The sequence below is a fragment of the Cebus imitator genome, unplaced genomic scaffold (assembly GCF_001604975.1).
Source record: "Cebus imitator isolate Cc_AM_T3 unplaced genomic scaffold, Cebus_imitator-1.0 Scaffold42, whole genome shotgun sequence".
Classification (NCBI taxonomy): Eukaryota; Metazoa; Chordata; class Mammalia; order Primates; family Cebidae; genus Cebus; species Cebus imitator.
Window position 1 is genome coordinate 12,721,497 of NW_016107357.1, and position 20,686 is coordinate 12,742,182.

Below are 20,686 nucleotides of genomic sequence, written 5' to 3' on the forward strand. Positions count from 1 at the left end.
CACATACACCACAGACTACTATGCAGCCATAAAAAAGGATGAGTTCATGTTCTTTGCAGGGACATGGATAAAGCTGGAAACCATCATTCTCAGCAAACTGACACAAGAACAGAAAACCAAACACTGCATGTTCTCACTCATAAGTGGGTGTTGAACAATGAGAACACATGGACACAGGGAGGGGAACATCACACACCGGACCCGTTGGGGGGTAAAGGGCTAGGAAAAGGATAGCAGGGGGTGAGGGGTTAGGGGAGGGATAGCATTAGGAGAAATACCTAATGTAGATGACAGGGTGCTGGATGCAGCAAACCACCACCATGGCACGTATATACCTAGGTAACAAACCTGCATTTTCTGCACATGTACCTCAGAACTTAAAGTATAATTTTAAAAAATGAGATTAAGAAATACACTTTAATACAAGAAAAAATAAACAGATAAAAATAAAAGCCCTGTCTCCAATCACAGTCACATTCTCAGGTACTGGGGATTCGGACTCAAACCTGTGAATTTTGGCGGACACAGCTAATGACAGACCCATTTGCATTTAATTTCCTTTCATCACAGCCACCCCTCTTAGTCTCTTTGATTAAGTTTTCTTGCCTTACAATGTAGATAATTATAGTTTCTACTTCATAGAGTTATAATAAGAATTTAAAATGCTCATCTACAGAAAGAATTTGGAAGAGTATCTGGTACATAGTAAGTGTTCAATAAATGTTGGACTCTATTATTTCCAGGGCAGCTGCTTTGAATGAAGATACTTATCTGGGTAAATTAGGTCTGGTGTGTTTCTGAAAACATATTTGCTAATTTGTGTGGGCAAATTATGTGTTTCTAGGGTAAGGCATAATTTCATCTGAGAGGATAGTTCTTATTTTTTATGAATAATATGCAAGTTTTTAAAAAAGTGGGGATTGGTTTTAATTATTAAAGTACATGGAACTCTTGTTTATCAACATTGAGCTGGTTTTATTTGCTGGTTTTCCATTTGCATTCCAGCTCCTGGAATTAAGGTTTGAGGATCACAGTATGATGGCAGCAGCAATGTGTGTGTGTTTGGATGTTAATGTGCCATCTTTGTACATTGAACTGGTTTTATTTGCTGGTTTTCCATTTGCATTCCTGCTCCTGGAATTAGAGTTTGGGGATCACAGTATGACGGCAGCAGCAATGTGTGTGTGTTTGGGGGTTAATGCGCCATCTTTGTACTCCAGCCCGGATACCCTACTTCAATAAAAGCAGATTCCCTGTTATCTTCATTATATTTTATAGTGCTGTGTAAACTTTGGTTTGAGAGAATTCTTCTACTAAAAATAGCCTGAAACCCACTAGCATAGTGTATAGATTACTCATATCATCTGCTCTCCCTACAATTGCTTTTATTCTGTGTATACTCCAGGGATACAACTAATGTTAATAAGAGCCTGAGGAAAACTTAATTGGGAAGGTAAATTTGTTGCAAAAAGGAATATAGCATAAATTAAACATAAATAATATAAAACAATGCATTTAATTATCTGCATCACTGCCTCCTTCCTCTAACATGGATATCTGAGAGGAGACTAATTTTCTTTCTGGGACAGGGTCAGATCTGAGCCTAGACCAGGGAACTGTGTCAAGGCCTGGAAAGACGGTGCTTGACCTACTTTTTATGTGATATGTTGGGCATTAGCTAAAGGCACTGCTGTTTTGATCAGCTAAAATTTCAGTAACAGTAAGAGGATCCACAAACTATCTGAACTGCTAATGCATGAACTAGTCTGTGTGTGGTTGAGAATGGCTACTTATAATATACTATTAAATGCTGATAATGGTTCAATGATGTGGTGAACCATTTATTAAACATTTATTTGTTGAATAGAATCCCATGAGCCCAGCAAGGAAAAGGCATTTCTGCCCAAGGAAGGTTTTCAGTTTGGGCAACAGGCATTAGCCACCCAAAGCTGGTGCTGCTGCTAGAATCAGAGGCAGAACCAGACCGGGTCCATGTCCGATGCCCTCTGTTCTTTTCTCCCCACCATCTCAAGTGGTTTCATCTGCCCCAGTCTGCATGTCTGTGTGACACTCTGCCTTACCTTCTCTCAAAAGATCCAATCCCCAGCCAGCCAGAGTCTAGAATTCTCCAGGCAGGATTCCAAATGTTGTTTTCCACTGTTCCCACTGAGTACGCTAATTTTTGTCAGATGGCAACTCCTGAATTCCGAACAGTCTGGTGTCACATGCCTCGCCTTCTGTCAACCCTCACTTCCTCCATTTGGGTTGATCTCAGCTGGGCTGGAAAACCCTTCTCTGTTGAAAGTAGGTCTAAAGTGGTAATGACTGACTAGCATGGACCTGCACCAGTTCCCAGGTATTTACAATTGAAACAAATTTGCTTATACTCAGAAATAACAAATTTGCTTATACTCAGAAATAACAAATTGGTGGATGTGGTAACATCAAAAGATAGTTCTTGGTCAGGCGCAGTGGCTCATGCCTGTAATCCCAGCACTTTGGGAGACTGAGGCAGGTGGATCACGAGGTCAGGAGATTGAGACCATCCTGGCCAACATGCTGAAACCCTGTCTCTACTAAAATACAAAAATTTAGCCGAGCATGGCAGTGCGTGCCTATAGTCGCAGCTACTCAGGAGGCTGAGGCAGGAGAATCACTTGAACCCGTGAAGCAGAGATTGCAGTAAGCCGAGATCATGGCACTGCTCTCCAGGCTAGCGACAGAGCGAGACTCTGTCTCAAAAAAAAAAAAAAAACAAAAAAGTTCTCAAGTTGAAGAACAAACAAAAATCAGCAAATTAGCAGCTTAGCTCTGAAACTTGGCAACCCTGGTATAAGATTTCCTGACCTTCTGCAGCCCTTCCCTTCCCCTTCCCACGCATACCCCAGAAACCTTGACCTTTGCTTTTGCGGGTCCTCGTTTAATCAAGTATTCTTCTAGCACCTGTAACATTCTCTGGCATTTCTAGCAGCAGTAAGTGGTTGAGGGCAGGAACCATGTCTTCATGATCCAAGTTCCTAGCTTACTTGGTGCCCAGTAGACAGATATGTGAAGAATGAATGAGTTCATGAATGCATGGAAGAGTGGAAAACTCTAGAATGGATGTTCTCACTGCTCTGAGCATCCATGTCATCCAGCCCTGCTGCTCCCTTCCCTTTCTGACCTGTATTGCCCTGCGAGGCCCGTGCACCTCATGCCTGGCCTGCACTGCTGAAGGGGCCTGCCTGGTTTTGTCACATTCAGACTTTCTTCCTCCAAATCATCTCATCGTGCCACCTGACTGTTTTTCTAAAAAATGAAAACATTTCTTTCATATTGTTCTTTTGCTAAAAAACGGAATGATTTCTCATTGCTTGAGGGATAGATATCAAAACTCCTTAGCTTGGCATTTAATACTGACTAGCACTTGCCCTTGATATTTCTTTAAAATTAATTTAATTGTAAATATTTCAAACATATTTAAAAACGCAACAGTTACTCATTTACCCACCACTACAATTTAAACAAATAGCAGAATTTGCTCCATTTTACTTTGATTTTATTTCCCTAGTAAATAAATTTATTATTATTATTACTTTTTTGGAGATGGAGTTGCCCAGGCTGGAGTGCAGTGGCATGATCTCAGCTCACTCCAATTAAGTCTCCTGGGTTCAAGCAATTCTCCTGCCTCAGCCTCCAGCGTAGCTGGGAGTATAGGTGCATGCCACCATGCCTGGCTAATTTTTTTTTTTATTATTTTTGTAGAGGTGAGGGTTTCACCATGTTGGCCAGGCTGGTCTTGAACTCCTGACCTCAGGTGATCCTCCAGCCTCTGCCTCCCAAAGTGCTGGGATTATAGGCATGAGCCACCATGCCTGGACCCTAACTAAATAAATAGGCAAACATTTTAGATACAGATAGGCCCTACGCCATCCTTCCCTCTCCTTTCCTACCGGAAATAGTCATTTCCCTGTTTAATTTTGTTTTTCACAACTCACTGCGAGAACCACTTGCTCCAGTTAGATTTATCTTCTCACTAGAATTTCATCCTCCTTTCTTTTTTTCTTGGAAGCCCAGTTCACTTTTCACCTCTTTTGGTAAGCGTTCCCACCAATCTCCTAGTTCTAAATTGCTCCACAAGTTATTGTCTCCATTGCTCAAGGCAGACAATATTCTGCCTGGTGACAGCTTTTATGTAGCACTCTTCTCCTAGAATTGGTTTTCTATTCCCCTTATAGTAATTTTTTCCTCTGGCTTTATATTATAGTGAATTGCATGCGTTTCTTCTCCACGAGGTAACAACCTTCAGAATAAGATCTGAGTCTTAATTGTATTGATTCATTCCTTCTACAGCTATTGACTGAGGGCTTACTAACAAGCTCCAGGAATTTTCTTAGCACTGGGGATGCGGGAGTGAACACAAAAGACAGTCACTGCCTTCGTCGAACTTAAGTTCTAGTGGGGGAGAGAGACAGAAATTACATGAGTAAATAAATGTGTCAAGGTGAAAAGTGCTAAGGAGAAAAGGGAAGCAGGAGGAGCTTAAGGGTGCTACTTCAGACACACTTTAAGTATGTGTCTCTCCTTTATGCTCTACGTCAGTGCCGGATGCAGGGGGCACTGGGTATACTGAATTGCATGATATACCCAAATAGATACTATTTGATTCCCTGCAGGTGAGACACTACTCAGTGTAGACCTTCTGTCTGGGAAAATGGTTATAGAAATGCAGATTTTAATCCTTTGCTGCCAGAAGCACAACTTGGCTGTTCTTGCCATTATCGGTAGATGTGTACTCTGGTTATGAGATTATAACACTAGTTTTAATAAATCATAAGGGAGGAAAGGTCTGCTTTCTGGCATCATATTTATTCCATAGCCAAATGGAACCAACGTGGCATCATCTTTCCTCCTGTGCTTCTTCAGCCATCAGACCAGTGCAAGGGTCCCTCTCTGCAGTGTTCCTAACTGTAGTGGTATTGAACTATGGTTACCAAGAAGACCAATCTTCTCTTTTTAATTCTTCCAGCCTCCAGGAAAGAATAAAATCCCTCAACTTGTCACTTCAGGAAATCACTACCAAGGTAAGTACCTTTATACTCCCATTTTCCAAAGAAGCCTATGAAGTTTTCCTTTGACTTGATTTTACCACTAGATTATAGGATACCTAGCATCTGGGAAAAAACCGTAGATTTTGCAGGCCCGATGATGAGTAAAAAGAGCCAGGAGAGAGTGCCGCTGTCATAGTGGAGGTCTCAACTTGTGGACACCCCAGAAATGGACTGGGTTGGCCTTTGCTGCAAAAGGAGCTGTCAATTTAGGGACTGGAAAAGGACTGTCACTATGCATATTGAGTCATTGCTTAAAAATGCATTCGGGGCTGGGCGAGGTGGCTCATGCCTGTAGTCCCAGCACTTTGGGAGGCCGAAGGGGCTGGATCAACTGAGGTCAGGATTTGAGAACAGCCTGACCAACATGACAAAACCCTGTCTCTCCTAAAAATACAAAAATTAACTGGGTGTGGTGGCAGGTGCCTGTAATCCCAGCTACTGGGGAGGTTGAGGTGGCAGAATCTCTTTAACCTGGGTGGTGGTGGTTGCAGTGAGCCAAGATTGCACCATTGCTTTCCAGTGTGGGAAAAAAAATGCTTTCAAGATGGTAGTAATTTGAGAAATTAATTACTTTTCTTCCCAGGAAGGCAATGTCTAGTTTCCTCACAAATGAAATAGTCAGTGGCTGTTTTTTTTTTTTGTTGTTGTTGTTGTTGTTGTTCTTTAAAGCTTTTCAGTTGGCTTGACAATCATTTTGCCTGCTTTATCCATCATTTATATTGCTATAGCAAGACCTTGGTTTGTGTACAGACAGAATACTTCTTCATTATTTCCTGAGAGCACAGGTAATTAAATTAAATAGTCAATGTCCTCATTAGTTAGGATAACCACAGTTTACAAAACAAAAGCCATCCTGGCTGAGTTATCGGCAGACTGAGAAACAGGATCAATTTCTCTGTGAATTATGACTAAATGTTGTAGCAGAGAAGTGGGTATGAATCATTCATTATTTGCAGTAGGGATTGTTGTACGATGGTCAAAATGTAAAAAGGACACCTTGCTGAGCAGAGAGCAACACAGCTGAGAGCCTGCTGGCCTGGAAGGACTCGCTTCCAGTCTCTGTGCCCAGGGAAAGAAAGTCTTGGACCCTAGATCAGGAAACATGCCAAGAGATCACTGCAGCTAAGCTGAAGTCAGGGATGTGTTGTTGGCAAAAATGTCTAGAGTTACTCTGTGCATTTTCTCCATTTCTTTATTGAATTTATTTCTGAAAACAACACCCAATGATTTTGCTAAAAGTCACAGAGCCACAGGTTTGATGAATAATTATAACTTGCATACAATGAGAGCTTCCTGTTATGACCAAATGGTACCCATAAGACACCATTGGAGCCAGGGACCCAGAAATTCTTGAATTCTGCTCTGCTCACCCAAAGGCTTTGTCACCCAGGATTTGTTGATAATTTCCAACTAGTGTTAAAGATCTTAGATTTTCCCAAATATCAAAAATGGTTTGCTTTGTTTGCATACAGTCTTACTCTATTTAAGTTGCTATAACCAAGTACCATAGATGGGGTAGCTTATAAACAACAGAAATTTAATTCTCATCACTTTGAAGTCCGGAAGTCTGAGATTAGAGTACCAGCATGGCTGAGTTCTGGTGAGAGACCCTCTTCCAGGCTGTAGACCATTGACTTCTTGTTGTATTTCTGGATGGGAGAAGAGGGCAAAGTGGGGTTTCTGGGGCTTCTTTTTATTTTTGAGATGGAGTTTCACTCTGTCACCAGGCTGGAGTGCAGTGGCGCTATATTGGCTCACTGCAATCTCTGCCTCCCAAGTTCAAGTGATTCTCTTGCCTCAGCCTCCAGAGTAGCTGAGACTACAGGCACGCACCACCACGCCCAGCTAATTTTTATATTTTTAGTAAAGTCGGGGTTTCACCATGTTGGCCAGGATGGTCTCCATCTCATGACCTTGTGATCCACCTGCTTCAGCTTCCCAAAGTGCTGGGATTATAGGCGTGAGTCACTGCACCTGGCCTCTGGGGCTTCTTTATAAGGGTACTAATCCCCTTCACAGGGGCTCTATTTTCATGACCTGATCACCTCCCAAATCCCCCACCTCCTAATCCCATCACCTTGGGAGTTAGAATTTCAACGTATGATTCTGGGGGGATAAAAACATTCCTGACCATTGCACATACCTTCTCTACTACATTTATAAAACTTTATAATTACGTTACTTTTCCATAAAATTAAGGAACTCATGTCTTTGATTTTAAGTATAAAAGCCCCATTTGGTATTGAGTTCCTTGGGATCTAATTTTATTTATAAATAAAAAGGATACACAGATTTTTCTGGGGATGTGTATGTGTGTGTGGATAGGTGGACAGGTATGTGTGCACAATCATGAGTGTGTGTGTGTGTGTGTGTGTGTGTTGTGGGTAGGGGGCTATGTTAGTCCACAGAGAATTAAAACAAAACTTTCCAGTCACACAAAACACCTTTCCCTTTACTTTAAACTAGATTGACCAGTGATCATGGGGTAAAGGTCTCAGCTTGACATAGCTTTCTTTCTCTAGTGTGTTACACACACACGCAGAGACACACACACACACACACACACACAGAGAGACACACACACACACACATACACACACACACACACCCTGATATTCTTTATATTCCTGTCCCAAAAAGAAATGAAACCTTCCTTGCACTCATTATATTTCTTCAACTCTTATGGGTTACCCAAACCAAAGGTAATTAAGGGATAAATGAGATAGAAGAAACAGTTGGAAATAAATGGAATGTCTGGAGATTGGTAGGTATTAGATTACATCCAGCAGAGCCTGAAAGAATGAACATTGCAATTTAATAAGAAGATTCAGAAAGGTTGTTTCATATTAATAATGACAGCTTGAAGGATAGATTTGCTCAACAAAGGAGAAACTGACCCAATTGTGTTGAACAGGTACTGTTCACTAAAATCAGAAATATTGGACATAGATTGACTGAGACATAAGTATTATGGCTGGTGTTACAGAGTTTATGGAAATACCCTCAGACCTCAGATGACATTATTAAATGGGTAGGATGGGATGTGCCAGTCTTCTGGGTTTGAGCCAACCCAAGACTTGGTGCTGGGGGAAGGGATCTCTTCCTTTTAACTCTGGTTCTGACATCCTGAAAAGCCTCAAGACTGCTGAAAGGGTCCCGGAATTAATTACTTTGGACATGTGGCTGCCCAACACCACCAGGGCAGGCTTTGGTTTAGAGGCTACCAACCTGTCGTCTTCATCCAGAGAATGATTTTTAAAGATGTTGGAAAGTTACAGCTACTGAACAGAACATATGGAAGTCCATGAGAGAAATAGTGGAGTATTTTAGGCAGGATGGGTGAGGTCTGCTTTGACTCTAAAAATAATCTCAATTCAGCAGACTGATATAAGAAAACATTTAAGGTTGGTGGTGTCCAACAAACCCTAGATTCTTATGGGAAATTCAATTTTTCTAGGTAGCTCATTAATCTGAGTCTAGATAACGTTGACATATGAGGTTTTAGCCTTCAAAACGAGAAAAACAAATGTGATGTTTTAGCCTCCAACAAAATAAAAGATAACCTAAAGACATTTGGGAAAAGAAATTAAGGGTTTTTTTTTGTTTTTTTGATATTTTTGAAGAACCGAAGGAAAAAAAATGTAGGACGTATTTGGAGTGTCACGGGAAAATACATGATAAAACTCTCAAACCTCACTAAGAGTAACTTGTCTATTTGTCAAATCTGACTTGCCAGCAAGTATCTATCTGCCTTCCAAGTTTCTCTAAACAGTGTCTACTAATACTAGTAGTTACACCGAGCTTGCAGCTCTGACATTCATCTCAATGGCCATATCTTTATTCACTGCACACCGTGTGCCAGGCACGGAGCAAAGTCCCTGCTCACATAGAGCTCGCATCCCAGCAGAGAGACAATATGGAAACAAAGGACTAGAAGCACATGGTGTGTCATGTGGGAGGAAGCTGTGGAAAAACATCAAGGGAAGGGAGGACCAAGGGAGGCTGCTATTTTGGGTGGGTCATCAGTAAGGCCTTTCCTCCCAGGCAACGACTGAGCAGAGAGCCCCAAAAGGCGCGAGTGAGCGAAACCACCTGGGACTACTGAAGTGACGCGGACAGGAGGATTCAGCAAAGGCCTGCAGGAGGCCGGAGGCAGATGGGATGCAGTTATTTTAGCCTGTGGTTGCTCTCTGTTGGGTCAGCTCATATCAGCTTTGTAATTGGGTATGGGGCAATGGGCATATGGTTGGAATGCACCATTGCTCACTTTATTTTCGTTCTTTTTCCTCCATTCTCTCCTCCCTTCTTCCCTCCTTTCCCTCCCTCCCTCCCTTCCTTTCTTCCCTTTTCTCTCTCTTTCTTCCTTCTCCCTTCTTCCCACCCTCCTTTCTTTTTTCCCTCCCTCTCTCCCTCTCCCTTCCTTCCTTCCTTCCCCCTTCCTTCCTTCTTTCCTTTCTTTCTCTCTCTTCCTTCCTTCTCCCTTCTTCTCTCCCTTCTTCCCTCCCTCCCTTCTTTCCTTTTCCCATCCTCCCTCCCTTTCTTTCTTTTTTCCCTCTCTTCCTCCTTCCTTCCTTCCTTCCTTCCTCCCTCCCTCCCTCCCTTCCTCCCTTCCTCCCTCCCTCCCTTCCTTCCTTCCTCCCTCCCTCCCTCCTTTCCTTCCTCCCTCCCTTTTTCCCTTCTTCCCTTCCTCCCTTCCTCCTTCCCTCTCTTCTTTGTTTTTCTTTTTCCATTGCTTGCTTTTTGAGCATTACCCTCCAATCACTCTTCATCACCTCCCTTAAGTACTTATAGACCCAGAAATCTCTGACCTGGCTGTTCTACTGCCTTCTGATTTTTAGCTGAATAAATAATGATTCCTGGCCATTTCTCTCCCTCTAGGTGTGTATGAGTGAGAAATTCTGCAGCACCCTGAGAAAGAAAGTTAACGATATTGAAACCCAGCTACCAGCCTTGCTTGAAGCCAAAATGCATGCCATATCAGGTAACCGGCAGTGTAGGAGACATTGAGGCTGTCCAACTAAAATAATGACGGCCAGCCAGCATGTCGCCTTTTGTCCTTGATGAACATTCCACTGTTATCATGTTATTCTCAGACATCTGAAAGATTTGCTGGGGAGCTTCACTAATGCACACATAATACAGCACAAGTTGTTGATGTGAGTACCATGTTTGAGACTTCTAGTTCCTGTTTCTTGAAGAGTTTAGAAACTAAATGTACTCTGTGTGCCATATGGTTCTAGCAGTTGTGTGTATAGCATTGTGTATCTGTAAATGCTGAATGAGGATTATTAGGTGTGATCAGACCCTTCCTATAGTGGGAAAGATGGTAGCATGAGAAAAATTGATGTTCTCAGTTGAAAAATTTAGTCACAGAAACTTGGAGAATCCTCAAAGGATTATGTTCCCTCTTGCTCTGGCAGTTATTAAGGAATCGATTTCTCCATTAATTAGTAGCTTGAAAACAAGAGTCTCTGAAAACAGTATCTTACCCTATCATTTGATAGTGCTTTCAAACACTCTTCTGTATTTGTTATTTTATTTTCACAATTGCTATATTAGGTAGGCGGGAGAGGGACCGTGATCCCAATGAATCGGTGGGGAGGTTGAGGCCACAGGATGTATCCTTTGGTTATGGTCACTCAGTTAGCTAAGCAGTGGCAGATCTGAGGCTAAAGTCCAGGCACTCTCTTGGTGTGTTATATATGGATTTTTAACCCAGTTACGTAATGACGGCTTCGAAAAGTTCTCTGAGTTTTATATAGGTTGAATGAACCCACAGCTCATCAGCTTCAAAGGAATCATAAAAATTTAACGAAAAGGTATAATAATTACATGTATGGGTTTTAAATGGTATTTTAAGAAGGAATATAGTAATTGGCAGCTTCTGCTCCTCAGATCATTAAACAACTAATGTTGGCAGCTAACGAGCAATTTGGTCCCTGGTGCAGTCATGCGTATTATTTACAACCAGTAGAACATGGTAGTGCGCATGTGGGGCTTGGCTCTTAACAGCTTCACATGCTATTTACTTGAAATTATGGGCCCATTTGCTAAGAGGAAAAAAAAGAAAGGAAGATTGAACACAGTCTTGCTTCTGAGTGAGGGTTTTTGCCTTTCTTCATCAATATGTCTTTCCCAGGAATACAGGTGGATGAGTCTGTATTAAGCCCAAGGGAAGAAATGTATAATTTAGGCAGCAGAGATAGTCTCACTCCAATGTGAACAATCTCTCTTCAGACTCCAGGGAAAATTCGTAAGATGGTATACTCCCTATGGGGTGGGTTTCCCATTTTAGCTCTTTGGTCAGCTGAGAAAACTGGTGAAGTTTGATCTGCTGAAGGATGACCTGAATTAATCCTCCCGGTAACTAACCTTTTGACTTCACTATTTTCTGATTACTGTGTATGCTCTTTGGTGAACGGGCCTTTCAGAGTCAGTGGGCTGTCCCCACTAGTGATAAGGTGGTCAACATTTTTTTGCAACTCCTGCGTGTAATACTATTTCTGTTTCCTTCTATTTCAATATCTTCAGAATGAGCAAACCCTCACTCCATTAGGTAAGAGTCTTAACAGCCCTATTGAATGGAGAGGATCCTAAGGGAGGTCCTTAAGATTAGTAGGGGGTCTTTTGTCTGTCTTCAGGTGTCTATGATTTGCTCTCTTAAATTTATAGACCAGCTGATATGGTTTGGGTCTGTGTCTTCACCCAAATCTTATCTGAAATTGTAATCCCCATGTTCAAGGGAAGGACCTGGTGGGAGATGACTGGATCATGAGGGTGGATTCCCCTGTTCTGTTTGCATGATAGTGAGTGAGTTCTCATGAGAGCTGATGGTTTAACAAGTGTTTGGTAGTTCTTTCTGCATTCATTCTTCCTGCCACCTTGTGAAGAAGGTGCCTTGTTTTCCCCTTGCCTTCCATCATGATTGTAAGTTTCCTGAGGCCTCCCTAGCCATGTGGAACTGTGAGTCAACTAAACCTGTTTTGTTTATAAATTAGCCAATCTCGGTATCGTTATTGCAGTGTGAGAAAGGACTAATACATCCCTCCTGAATTTGATCTACGACCTGAGGCCGTTTCTCAATTTGAGAATTATTTGCCATTTACAGAGAGCAGGAATAAGAAATGAGTTTTCATTTTCAAACCTGGCCAGATCTACCTCCTTTACATTTAGCAGTTTATTCTTTAATTCATCTCCCTTATCTTGCATTTCACCACAGGCAGTGACAAGAAGTCAGTGGGCCTTTCTGTATTCTGCTTGGAAATCTCCTTGGATATCTAAGTACTACTATGAGGGACCCTTTTTTATATTGCCTCAGTTGATAACTAAGTGACTTTTTACCACTACAAGGATCTCTTTTTTTATAACTTCTGATATATTTTTCTTACTTTTTTTAGCCTTCACTGAGGCCGATGAGGCTTCCGCCTACTGCCAAGTCCCAAACCAATGCCTCATATTTTAGGGTTTTGTTACAACAGGACCCCATATGCAGATACCAAAATCTGTTTTCATTATCTACTGCTGCATAATAAACCACCTCAAGACGTAGTGACTTAAAATATTACCAGTTATTAATTTTGCCCTTGAAAATACAATTTGGGCAGGGCTTGGCAGGGACAGCTGGGGTGACTCAACTGGGGTGGGAGAATCCACATCCAAGATGGTGCATACATATGGTCTGGCTGTTGAGTGCTCTCTATGTGGGCCTCTCTATAGGCAGCGTGGCTTCCTTACAACATGGCTGCTAGGTTCCAAGAGCGAGTGTCCCAAGAGGAAGGAAATGGAAATTTCTTATTTCTTAAGGTCTGAATTTAGAAACTGGCATGCATCTCTATTAATGTGTAATAAGTGGCTCCCCAAACTTCATAGCTTGAAACAAAAAACCTTTATCTGTCATAGTCTCTGAGAGACAGGGGTCCAGAGTGACTTAGTTGGGTGGCTCTGACTCAGGGTCTCATAAGTTTGCTGTTAAGACACACTTTGGAGATGCAGTCATCTAAAGGCTTGGCTGGGGCTGAAAGACCTGCTTCCAAGCTCATGCATGTGTTGTTAACAGACGGCTTCAGTTCCTTGGCACATGGGCTGTGCCATAGGACCTCTCACAATATAGCAGCTGATTTCCTCAGAGCCAGTGATCTGAGGGAGTGAGAGCAAATAAGACAGAAGCCACAGTGCCTTGTTAGGACTTAGCCTCCAAAGTCACACAGCATCACTTCTGTTTAGTGACTAGGAGCAGGTTACTAAGTTCAGCTCACAGGCAAGGGGAAGGAAACAGGTTTTACCCCAAGGGAGGGGTATTAAAGAATTTGGTGGGCATATTTTTATAACTATTGCAGTGTTACTTCCATTGTGTTTTATTGGTCCAGGAATCCTGGTGCCCTGATTCAAGGGGAAGGGCCATTATGACAAGTCTCAATGAGTGGTGTGTCAAAGATTTCAGTGCCATGCTCTAAGAAGTGCCACAGCGCCTACTGAGATGGAAGGATTTTGAGAACTAAAGACCTGGACAGAGAACTTTTCAGTTAGCGGAAATGGCCTGTTCCATTTGTTTACTCAACAGAAAAATATCATTCAGCATCTACAAAGTGACAGGTCTAGTTCTAGGTACCGAGGATGCAGTAAAGAACAGAACAAGATCCTCCCTCCTTTTTTTTTTTCTTTTTGAGACAAGGTCTCACTCCACCCAGCCCGGAGTGCAGAGGCGACATCATAGCTCACTGCAGCCTTGAATTCCTGGGCTCAAGCTATCCCTCCACCTTAGCCTCTGGAGTCACTGGGATTATATGCATGAGCTCCCGGCTCAGTGTCTCTTCTTTTTTGAGAGCTGTGTTCTGCCATTGGCCACAGTGGCGTGGAACTAGATATGCCTGGGCTGAATGTGGAGGAAAATCACACTGTTTCTTCAGGAGGAAGAGTGGTCTAGATTGACCCAGGTTTAAGATCAGTATTGTGGTAGCTCTTCAGATTTGGTTAGGACCAGGATACACAGAGCTCTGAATTGTAAGCTAAGGATAAGAGCAATTGGGAGCCATTACAATGTTTTAGAGGAGTAGTAACATGACTAAAACTAGACTTTAGGAAGTGTAAGCTGGCCACATTGTACACAGAGGGACGGATGTGATAACAGCTCGGGACTGGGTGTCATGGAATTAACTAGGATTTTAGAAATGAAAAAAGGAAGAAAAGAAGGCTCGTATAGGAAATCTACTACAGATAGGTAATTATTGATTTTTAGAAGAACGCTGATACTAGTATATCCAACTGAGTGTGGTGTAATACACATTAAGAAAAGTAACTTAGAAAGCCCATCGTTTCTCTCCTTTTTCACTGACCTGTACACACCTTGACTGTGATTTAGTTGTCTCTTTTCTTTCCATTCTCTATTTCTGCTTCAATTTTCCTGTTCAGCAGAGAATAGTTTGGTTTAAAGCAGATAGCAAAAGTGGATTGATTCTGCTGTTACTGTCCTTTCTAGATGTATCAGTTGGTTCTTACACTGCTATAAAGAAATACCTGAGACTGGGTAATTTATAAAGAAAGGAGGTTTAATTGGCTCATGATTCTGCAGATTGTACAGGAAGCATGGTGGCATCTGTTTGGCTTCTGGAGAGGCTGCAGGAAACTTACAATCATGGCAGAAGGGGCAGGGGAGGTCAGCACTTCACATGGCCAGAGCAGGAAGAGGGGTGCCACACACTTTTCAATAACCAGAACTTGTGATGACTCACTATCACAACAACAGCACCAGGAGGGATGGTGTTACATCATTAGTAAGAAACCACCCTCATGATCCAATCACCTTCTACCAGACCCCACCTCCAGCACTGAGGATTACATTTCAACATAAGATTTGATGGGGACACAGATCCAAACCATATCACTAGAGAAGGAAGGTACAGCCCTGAACTCTATGCATACTGAAGAAGACACTCACTAGGGCAGGCAGAGTTCTCAATTTTTGAGTATAGGGGCCATACAGTGAGTAGAGAGAAACTTGGGCTTTGGAATCTGAGAAGTGTGTGTTCAAGTGCAGCTTTATCATGACTTGGCTAAATGATCTTGGGTAAGTTATTTAACCTTCTCAGGTCTTGTTTCCTCACCTATAAAATGGAGCTAATAATAATATTGCCTATCATATGAGGTTGTTGTAAGAAGTAAGGTAGTGAATTGGAATACTGTGGTCTATCAGTATATTAATACATGAGATAATAAATATATGTGACGTCTCTTTCCACAGAGTGAATACGTGCTTAGCTAGTGATTGTTAGCCATGCATCTGAGTTGGGGGAGACTCAGCCAGGAGGTGACTCTGACTCACTGTCACTCGGTGCCACAAGCTCCTGGCCAGTGTACCTGTAGTAAAAGGGCAGTGGTGGCATCCATACCTTTTATTACAAGGCAGCTTTGGCCTCGGTGACTGTGTAGCCTCCTACCTGGTCAACTAGGCCAGGCCACTTGTCAATGGGGAGGATTCAGTTTTGTGGAGGACTCAGTTTTGTGTTTGGTTTTCAGCTCTGAGTCCAAAAGCCAGGGAGACCTGCTGGGTTCTCTCCCAGAGCTGGGCCACATATTATTAACCTGAGCCCTGGAGGTCTGGTCAGTGTCTTGGCTGGATCCAGTGCAGAAAGAGAAGCCAAGGAGAGGACAGTCTTCCTGAGGCCCAGAGCAGGTCAGACCTAACTGTCCACTGCAGGAGGTTTGCCCTGGGCCAAACCGAGGTCCTGCTGGGTTCAAGGGTGAAAGGCTTCTTCTCCTAGGAGGCAGCCCCAGACCCACCTTGCTGAACTGGCTGCCTGGAAAGGAAGTAAGAGCAAAGGTCTCAAAAAAGAATAGCTCCTTAACCTCTGTGCTGCTCTTGCTGAAAGCTCTCGCCCTCTATCCAGGACTTGATGGCTTTGGCCCTGGGCCTGGGGGAGAGCGAAGGGAAAGTGTCGGCGCCCTCTAGGACTGAGAGTGTGGCACTACAGCAAGTGTGTGGTGGGTGCAGCTGCCTCCATCAGAAGCCTGGGTCTGTCTCCTCTAGAATGGTGCTGGGACTTTCCAAACCAGGGAGCTGTAGCCATGAGGGTTGGTATCTTGAGTCTGCTTCCACCGTCTGCATGTCATGCCTGCCTTCCCACTGCTGGGGCCCCTCAACCATCTTCCAGTACCCATGTCTAAGACTTAGCAGCAAGTATCCTTCCTGCCTGTTGGACTCTGGGTCTCCACCGTTCTGAGACACAGTCCTATATTGGGCCCCACCTCTATTGGTGCTCTTTGACCTGACTAGTATCGCAGTCCTCATCTGGAACGGGGCCAGCCATGCTCTGGCCATTCCCTTGCCCTGGAACGAAGGCTCAGCCCCTGAAGACTGGCTAGTGGACAAGGCTGGCTTTCTGATGCCCAGCTGCTCTGATACTGGCATCCTGCACGCACTTCCGGCTCCAGCCTTGTCCTGCCTGAATTACCCCTCATTGTTGATCTGGTCCATCTGTTGAGCCACCCTGCAATTTTTTTCTTCCACTTTGTTTAATGCCCGGGCCCTCAAAAGACAGTCAGAAGTATTTGTTTTTCAAAAAACGGACCCTCATTGATTGGTTGCTGATCCCTGGAATCTGTTGTTTTCGTACCTCCTTCACTTGTCAGTGTTTTCGTTACCTGCCCTGACTCCATGGGTACGTCTGGTTTTAAGCCCTGGTCCTTCTCATCGGATCCATCCTCTCTCAGGTGATTGGGGCTGATGGGTGTTCCAGCTTCTGGATGCCAGACACCAGCAGCAGCAGCCGCCTCCTGGGTGACAGCCTCATTGTGTGTTGGCAGGCATCTCACTCACCTTTTTAAATCAATCTGACCTGAAAATCTCGAAGCTAAACAAACACAGCCCTGCTATTTTGGCACAAGATGAAGGCCAGTCTTAAGTAGTCTATAAAGCTGTGAAAAAACTTTTAAAAGAGAATTATATCCAGGGCACCCAAGCTGCTTCCAGATACCAGAGGCAACCCAGCCTTTAATAATATGCTTGCTGGAATCATTTTAAATGGTAGTGTGGATGTTGGCCATCTTTATACTTCTTTTTTCTTTCCATTCCTGACAGGAAGACTTCCAAGGCATGCCCCCGGTATTATTCCCTGTGTGTTTCAGAGAAGCTCTAAATTCACATAGCCTTCAAACTTGTGTTTTTCACTCAGACTGTATGTTAGGATCATCGGGGGAAATTAAAAAATACTGGTACCCAGGCAGCACCAAGTTCCTTCGGTCAGAATCTCTAGGGATTGTTCTTGGATACGGGAACCTTCAAAAACAGCTTCCAGGTGGTTTGAATGTTCTGCGAGGGCTAGAACCACTGTACCAGTGAGAGGAGAGCTGCCTGCCCTGTTCACTTCTGGCAGATGGACTCTTGAGTCACATCTTTGCACACCCATGTGAAGCTCCAGGCCCAGTGTGCCCCGTGGGTGAGTAGCTGCGACTGCAAGCTGGCCTTGGCCTGGAAGCACATCTTGCGGCACCTCTCTGATCTTACTCTTCCCTGGCCTTCCCCTTGTCCTAGAAGATGTGCCTGAGGCTGAGAGGCTTCCTTGTTTATTTCATCTAGCTGTCTGTTCCGAGAGCCCCCAGCTAAACTGAGATTACAATCTTGGAGCAGCCAGCAGCCTGCCCTAAGGAGAAATGAACGGGAGATGGACATGGTGTTGACTGCGTGCCTTTCATAGGATGCTTCTTTTACCTAGTAGATGGCCCAATGCCTAGTTGTCTGACCTGTGACCAGGGGACCCTCGCCTGGGAAACTTGTTTATATGCCTTTGTGGCTCTTATCTGTCCTCTGTTCACTTTATGCCTGCCTGGCTATTGCTCTGGCTCTGGGAGCCCAACCCTGTGCTCTCTTGGGTATCCCAGGTAAAACCTGGCCTAGGGCAGCCCCTGGTTCTTCAGATGGAAGGTGCAAGTCCAATATATAGCATAGTTGGAAACAAATTCAAAGAGTGTAATTTACTGATCTTGGGCAGGGAGGGCATAGAGAGTCAGGAGGGCAGTGTCCCTGGGCTACTTGAGATAGGAATGAAGCATCATGCAGAGAGAGAGGAACAAGGCACATGGCAACTGGCGGTGTCTATAGGGAATAGGGTCTGGGTCACTGTACGTTTTCAGGCAAATGTGTAAATGGTCTGTCCAAAGGAAGTAATGGGGAAGCAGGGAGCCCATTCTGTTAGGCAGGGGAGATGCCTCTAAGTTTTTATCTCTTGCCACTGGCTTGAGCCATTGGGTGTGGAGTTCTTCTAATGCCTGGGCAGCTGTGTCGTTCCCGTTACAGTCACCCCATGATTCTAATTGCCTTAGAATTTATAGGAACCAGTTGGCAGCCAAACAAGTAGGCTCCTCTGGCCAATGAGGGAGGCTGGTGATGGAATCTTCCCAGGACGGGCAGGCCTCTGCCTGGTTATTAGATTGGCCATCTTTGGGTCTCACCTCAGTTTGGATTTTTTTTTTTTTAACTCACCTGCCCTTTTGTTATCTGTTTCCAAGGAGCAAACAGCTCAAATAATTATTTTAAAATAACCTATGAGAATGTTTCTAATACTCCAAAAGCCATTTTTTTTTTTATAAAAAAACAGGATGGTTCTATCCAATTTGGCATTTCATTTATAGAGAATAAAAAGTATCTGTACTTACAATGCATCCATTGCACACAATGGTATTTAAATGGTAGCCTGAAATCTTCCCTCATAACTGATGATTTTGGGGGAAAATAAGAACATTTAAAAAATAAACTAGATTTTCTAGATAAATACAAAATAGATGATTTTCACACCTCAGATAATGAGAGTAGTTTTTTCCTTAAATTTAGAAACAAGTATTTAAATTTCCGTCTTCTTCTGAATGAATATTTGGCACATAACCAGTAAATACATATCAGTTAAAATTTTTTTTGAGAAAATATCCTTTTCTTGCATAATTAATTTAAGGGAAATTAAACTGACCATGTCAGTTGTCAAACAAGGAAAAGTAAGAATTTTGCTTTTTTACAATTAATGTTATTTATAATTGTATTTAAAGGTAACTTTGTAAAATAGCCCATAATGACATAATCTAAAACAAAATAGATTGTATTAAAATCACTTTTTCATTATATACCAAGAAAATTATTGAATGATTGAAAAATTCTTAAGTGTTGCTTAATACTGTATGGAACTGGGAAGAGCAGTTCAGGTCACAGAGGCATAGGCACCGTGTTGAGTGGTCACTGCACTGATTCAGAACAGCAGGGACTGGTCCTGTACTGCGGTGGGTGGGTGCTCAAGGCTGGACCTATAGAGTGCTGCTGTGTCTGCAGCTGCAGGGAAGCAGGAGAAGAAGTGATGATGGTCCAGGAGAGGCCACTTGACACATGGCAGAAAAACAAAATTCTGGGTACAGACAGTGACCGGGAGTGTCAACTCAGTTGCTTCCTTTCTTTACTATTTCCCTCTTTCTAAAAAATTCTGTGATTTAGATCAATGGCTGGAGGAGGGAGACAACAAGAGACCCAATAAAGATGTTTTCAAAGATGATGCCTATCCAGTGTGAAAAGAAATGAAGACCTACCCAATGAGAATAAGCAAATGCTATTATTCAGAGCTTGCTTCAGCAAGGGAGTCTGACACCATCATTTAGCAGAGGTTCAAAGGTAGGCAGAGGAGTGGGAAAGGTCTATAGTGGAAAAAGGAGAGGGCTTCCAGTGTGCCCTGACTGGAGATTGTTGATGCAGGGAAGCTGGAGGCGGCTCACTAGAAGCGAACATCCTGTGTGTTTGGTTAGGGGAGCATATTTGGCTTTCTCTGGTGGGTCCTAAGTTGGGATCAGGGACAAAAATAAGGGAAGCTATCAGTTATTAATCCAGTCCTGAACATTTTGGGCCAATTGTTACAGAAGTTATTATTTAGCTCCCTGGATAGTTGCTACAGATAGCAATTTGGCTTCCAGCAGGTCTGACGTAGAGCAGGCTGGCTTCTGGGGCTGTTTTTTTGTAGGTAGGGTGATTGGTTTTCTGGTAGGTCTGCTGCACATTGTGGATCAGAGTTCCATCTTTTGATGTGGCCTGGCTGTTGTCTGGTTGTGTATTCAGTCTGTCACCAGGCACCACATGTTCTCATGCTGTTGGAAAGTTCTGTGTGTCAGTGTTATCTTCCCCTCGCAGTCTATGAAATATATGGCCGTCTGAAATGTTCGATGTGCAAAGCCAGCAATGGGGCTCTGCTCACAGGAAATGCTTTTGGCTGTCTCAGGAAGTCATGGGACCTGAAGAAATGCATGACCCTGACAGAAAATGGCAAATTCTAGCTGAAGGGATGTCCAGGGAGAAGCGGGGGTGGGAGGGGAGCAGTTGACTGGGGCTTGTTGGCTGCCTCCTTTGCCTTCCGGTCAGCCAGCCCAAGCTTACAGTGGTTATCCTTGACCTCGCCAAGAGAAGCCTCTAAAGACAAGGGTGGATCTTGATCTTGCTGAACTGTGCACTTAAGCTTGCAGTTCCTTGAAAGATCTGGTGTCATGCAAGACAAATTATGCAGCTCTCTACTATTTCTGGAGTTTGATTATTTTCAGCACTGGCTTTATTTCTTTTTTCCACTAAAGAAATGTAGTTC

The 20,686-nt window shown here is 43.3% G+C and overlaps 1 protein-coding gene across 5 annotated transcripts in view; it reads left to right on the forward strand.

Annotated features, from left to right (window-relative positions):
- DISC1 (DISC1 scaffold protein) overlaps nucleotides 1–20,686 on the forward strand; it is a 368,084-nt gene that overhangs the window by 148,214 nt on the left and 199,184 nt on the right. For all 5 annotated transcript variants that reach the window (XR_001824523.2, XM_017526541.2, XM_037737790.1 and 2 more), the window contains 2 exons: nucleotides 5,009–5,063; nucleotides 9,969–10,071. Coding sequence is in view for 4 of the 5 variants with exons in the window: in XM_017526541.2 (XP_017382030.1) it covers nucleotides 5,009–5,063; nucleotides 9,969–10,071 (158 nt within the window). In the remaining variant the exon portion in view is untranslated. The remainder of the gene's footprint in view (nucleotides 1–5,008; nucleotides 5,064–9,968; nucleotides 10,072–20,686) is intronic.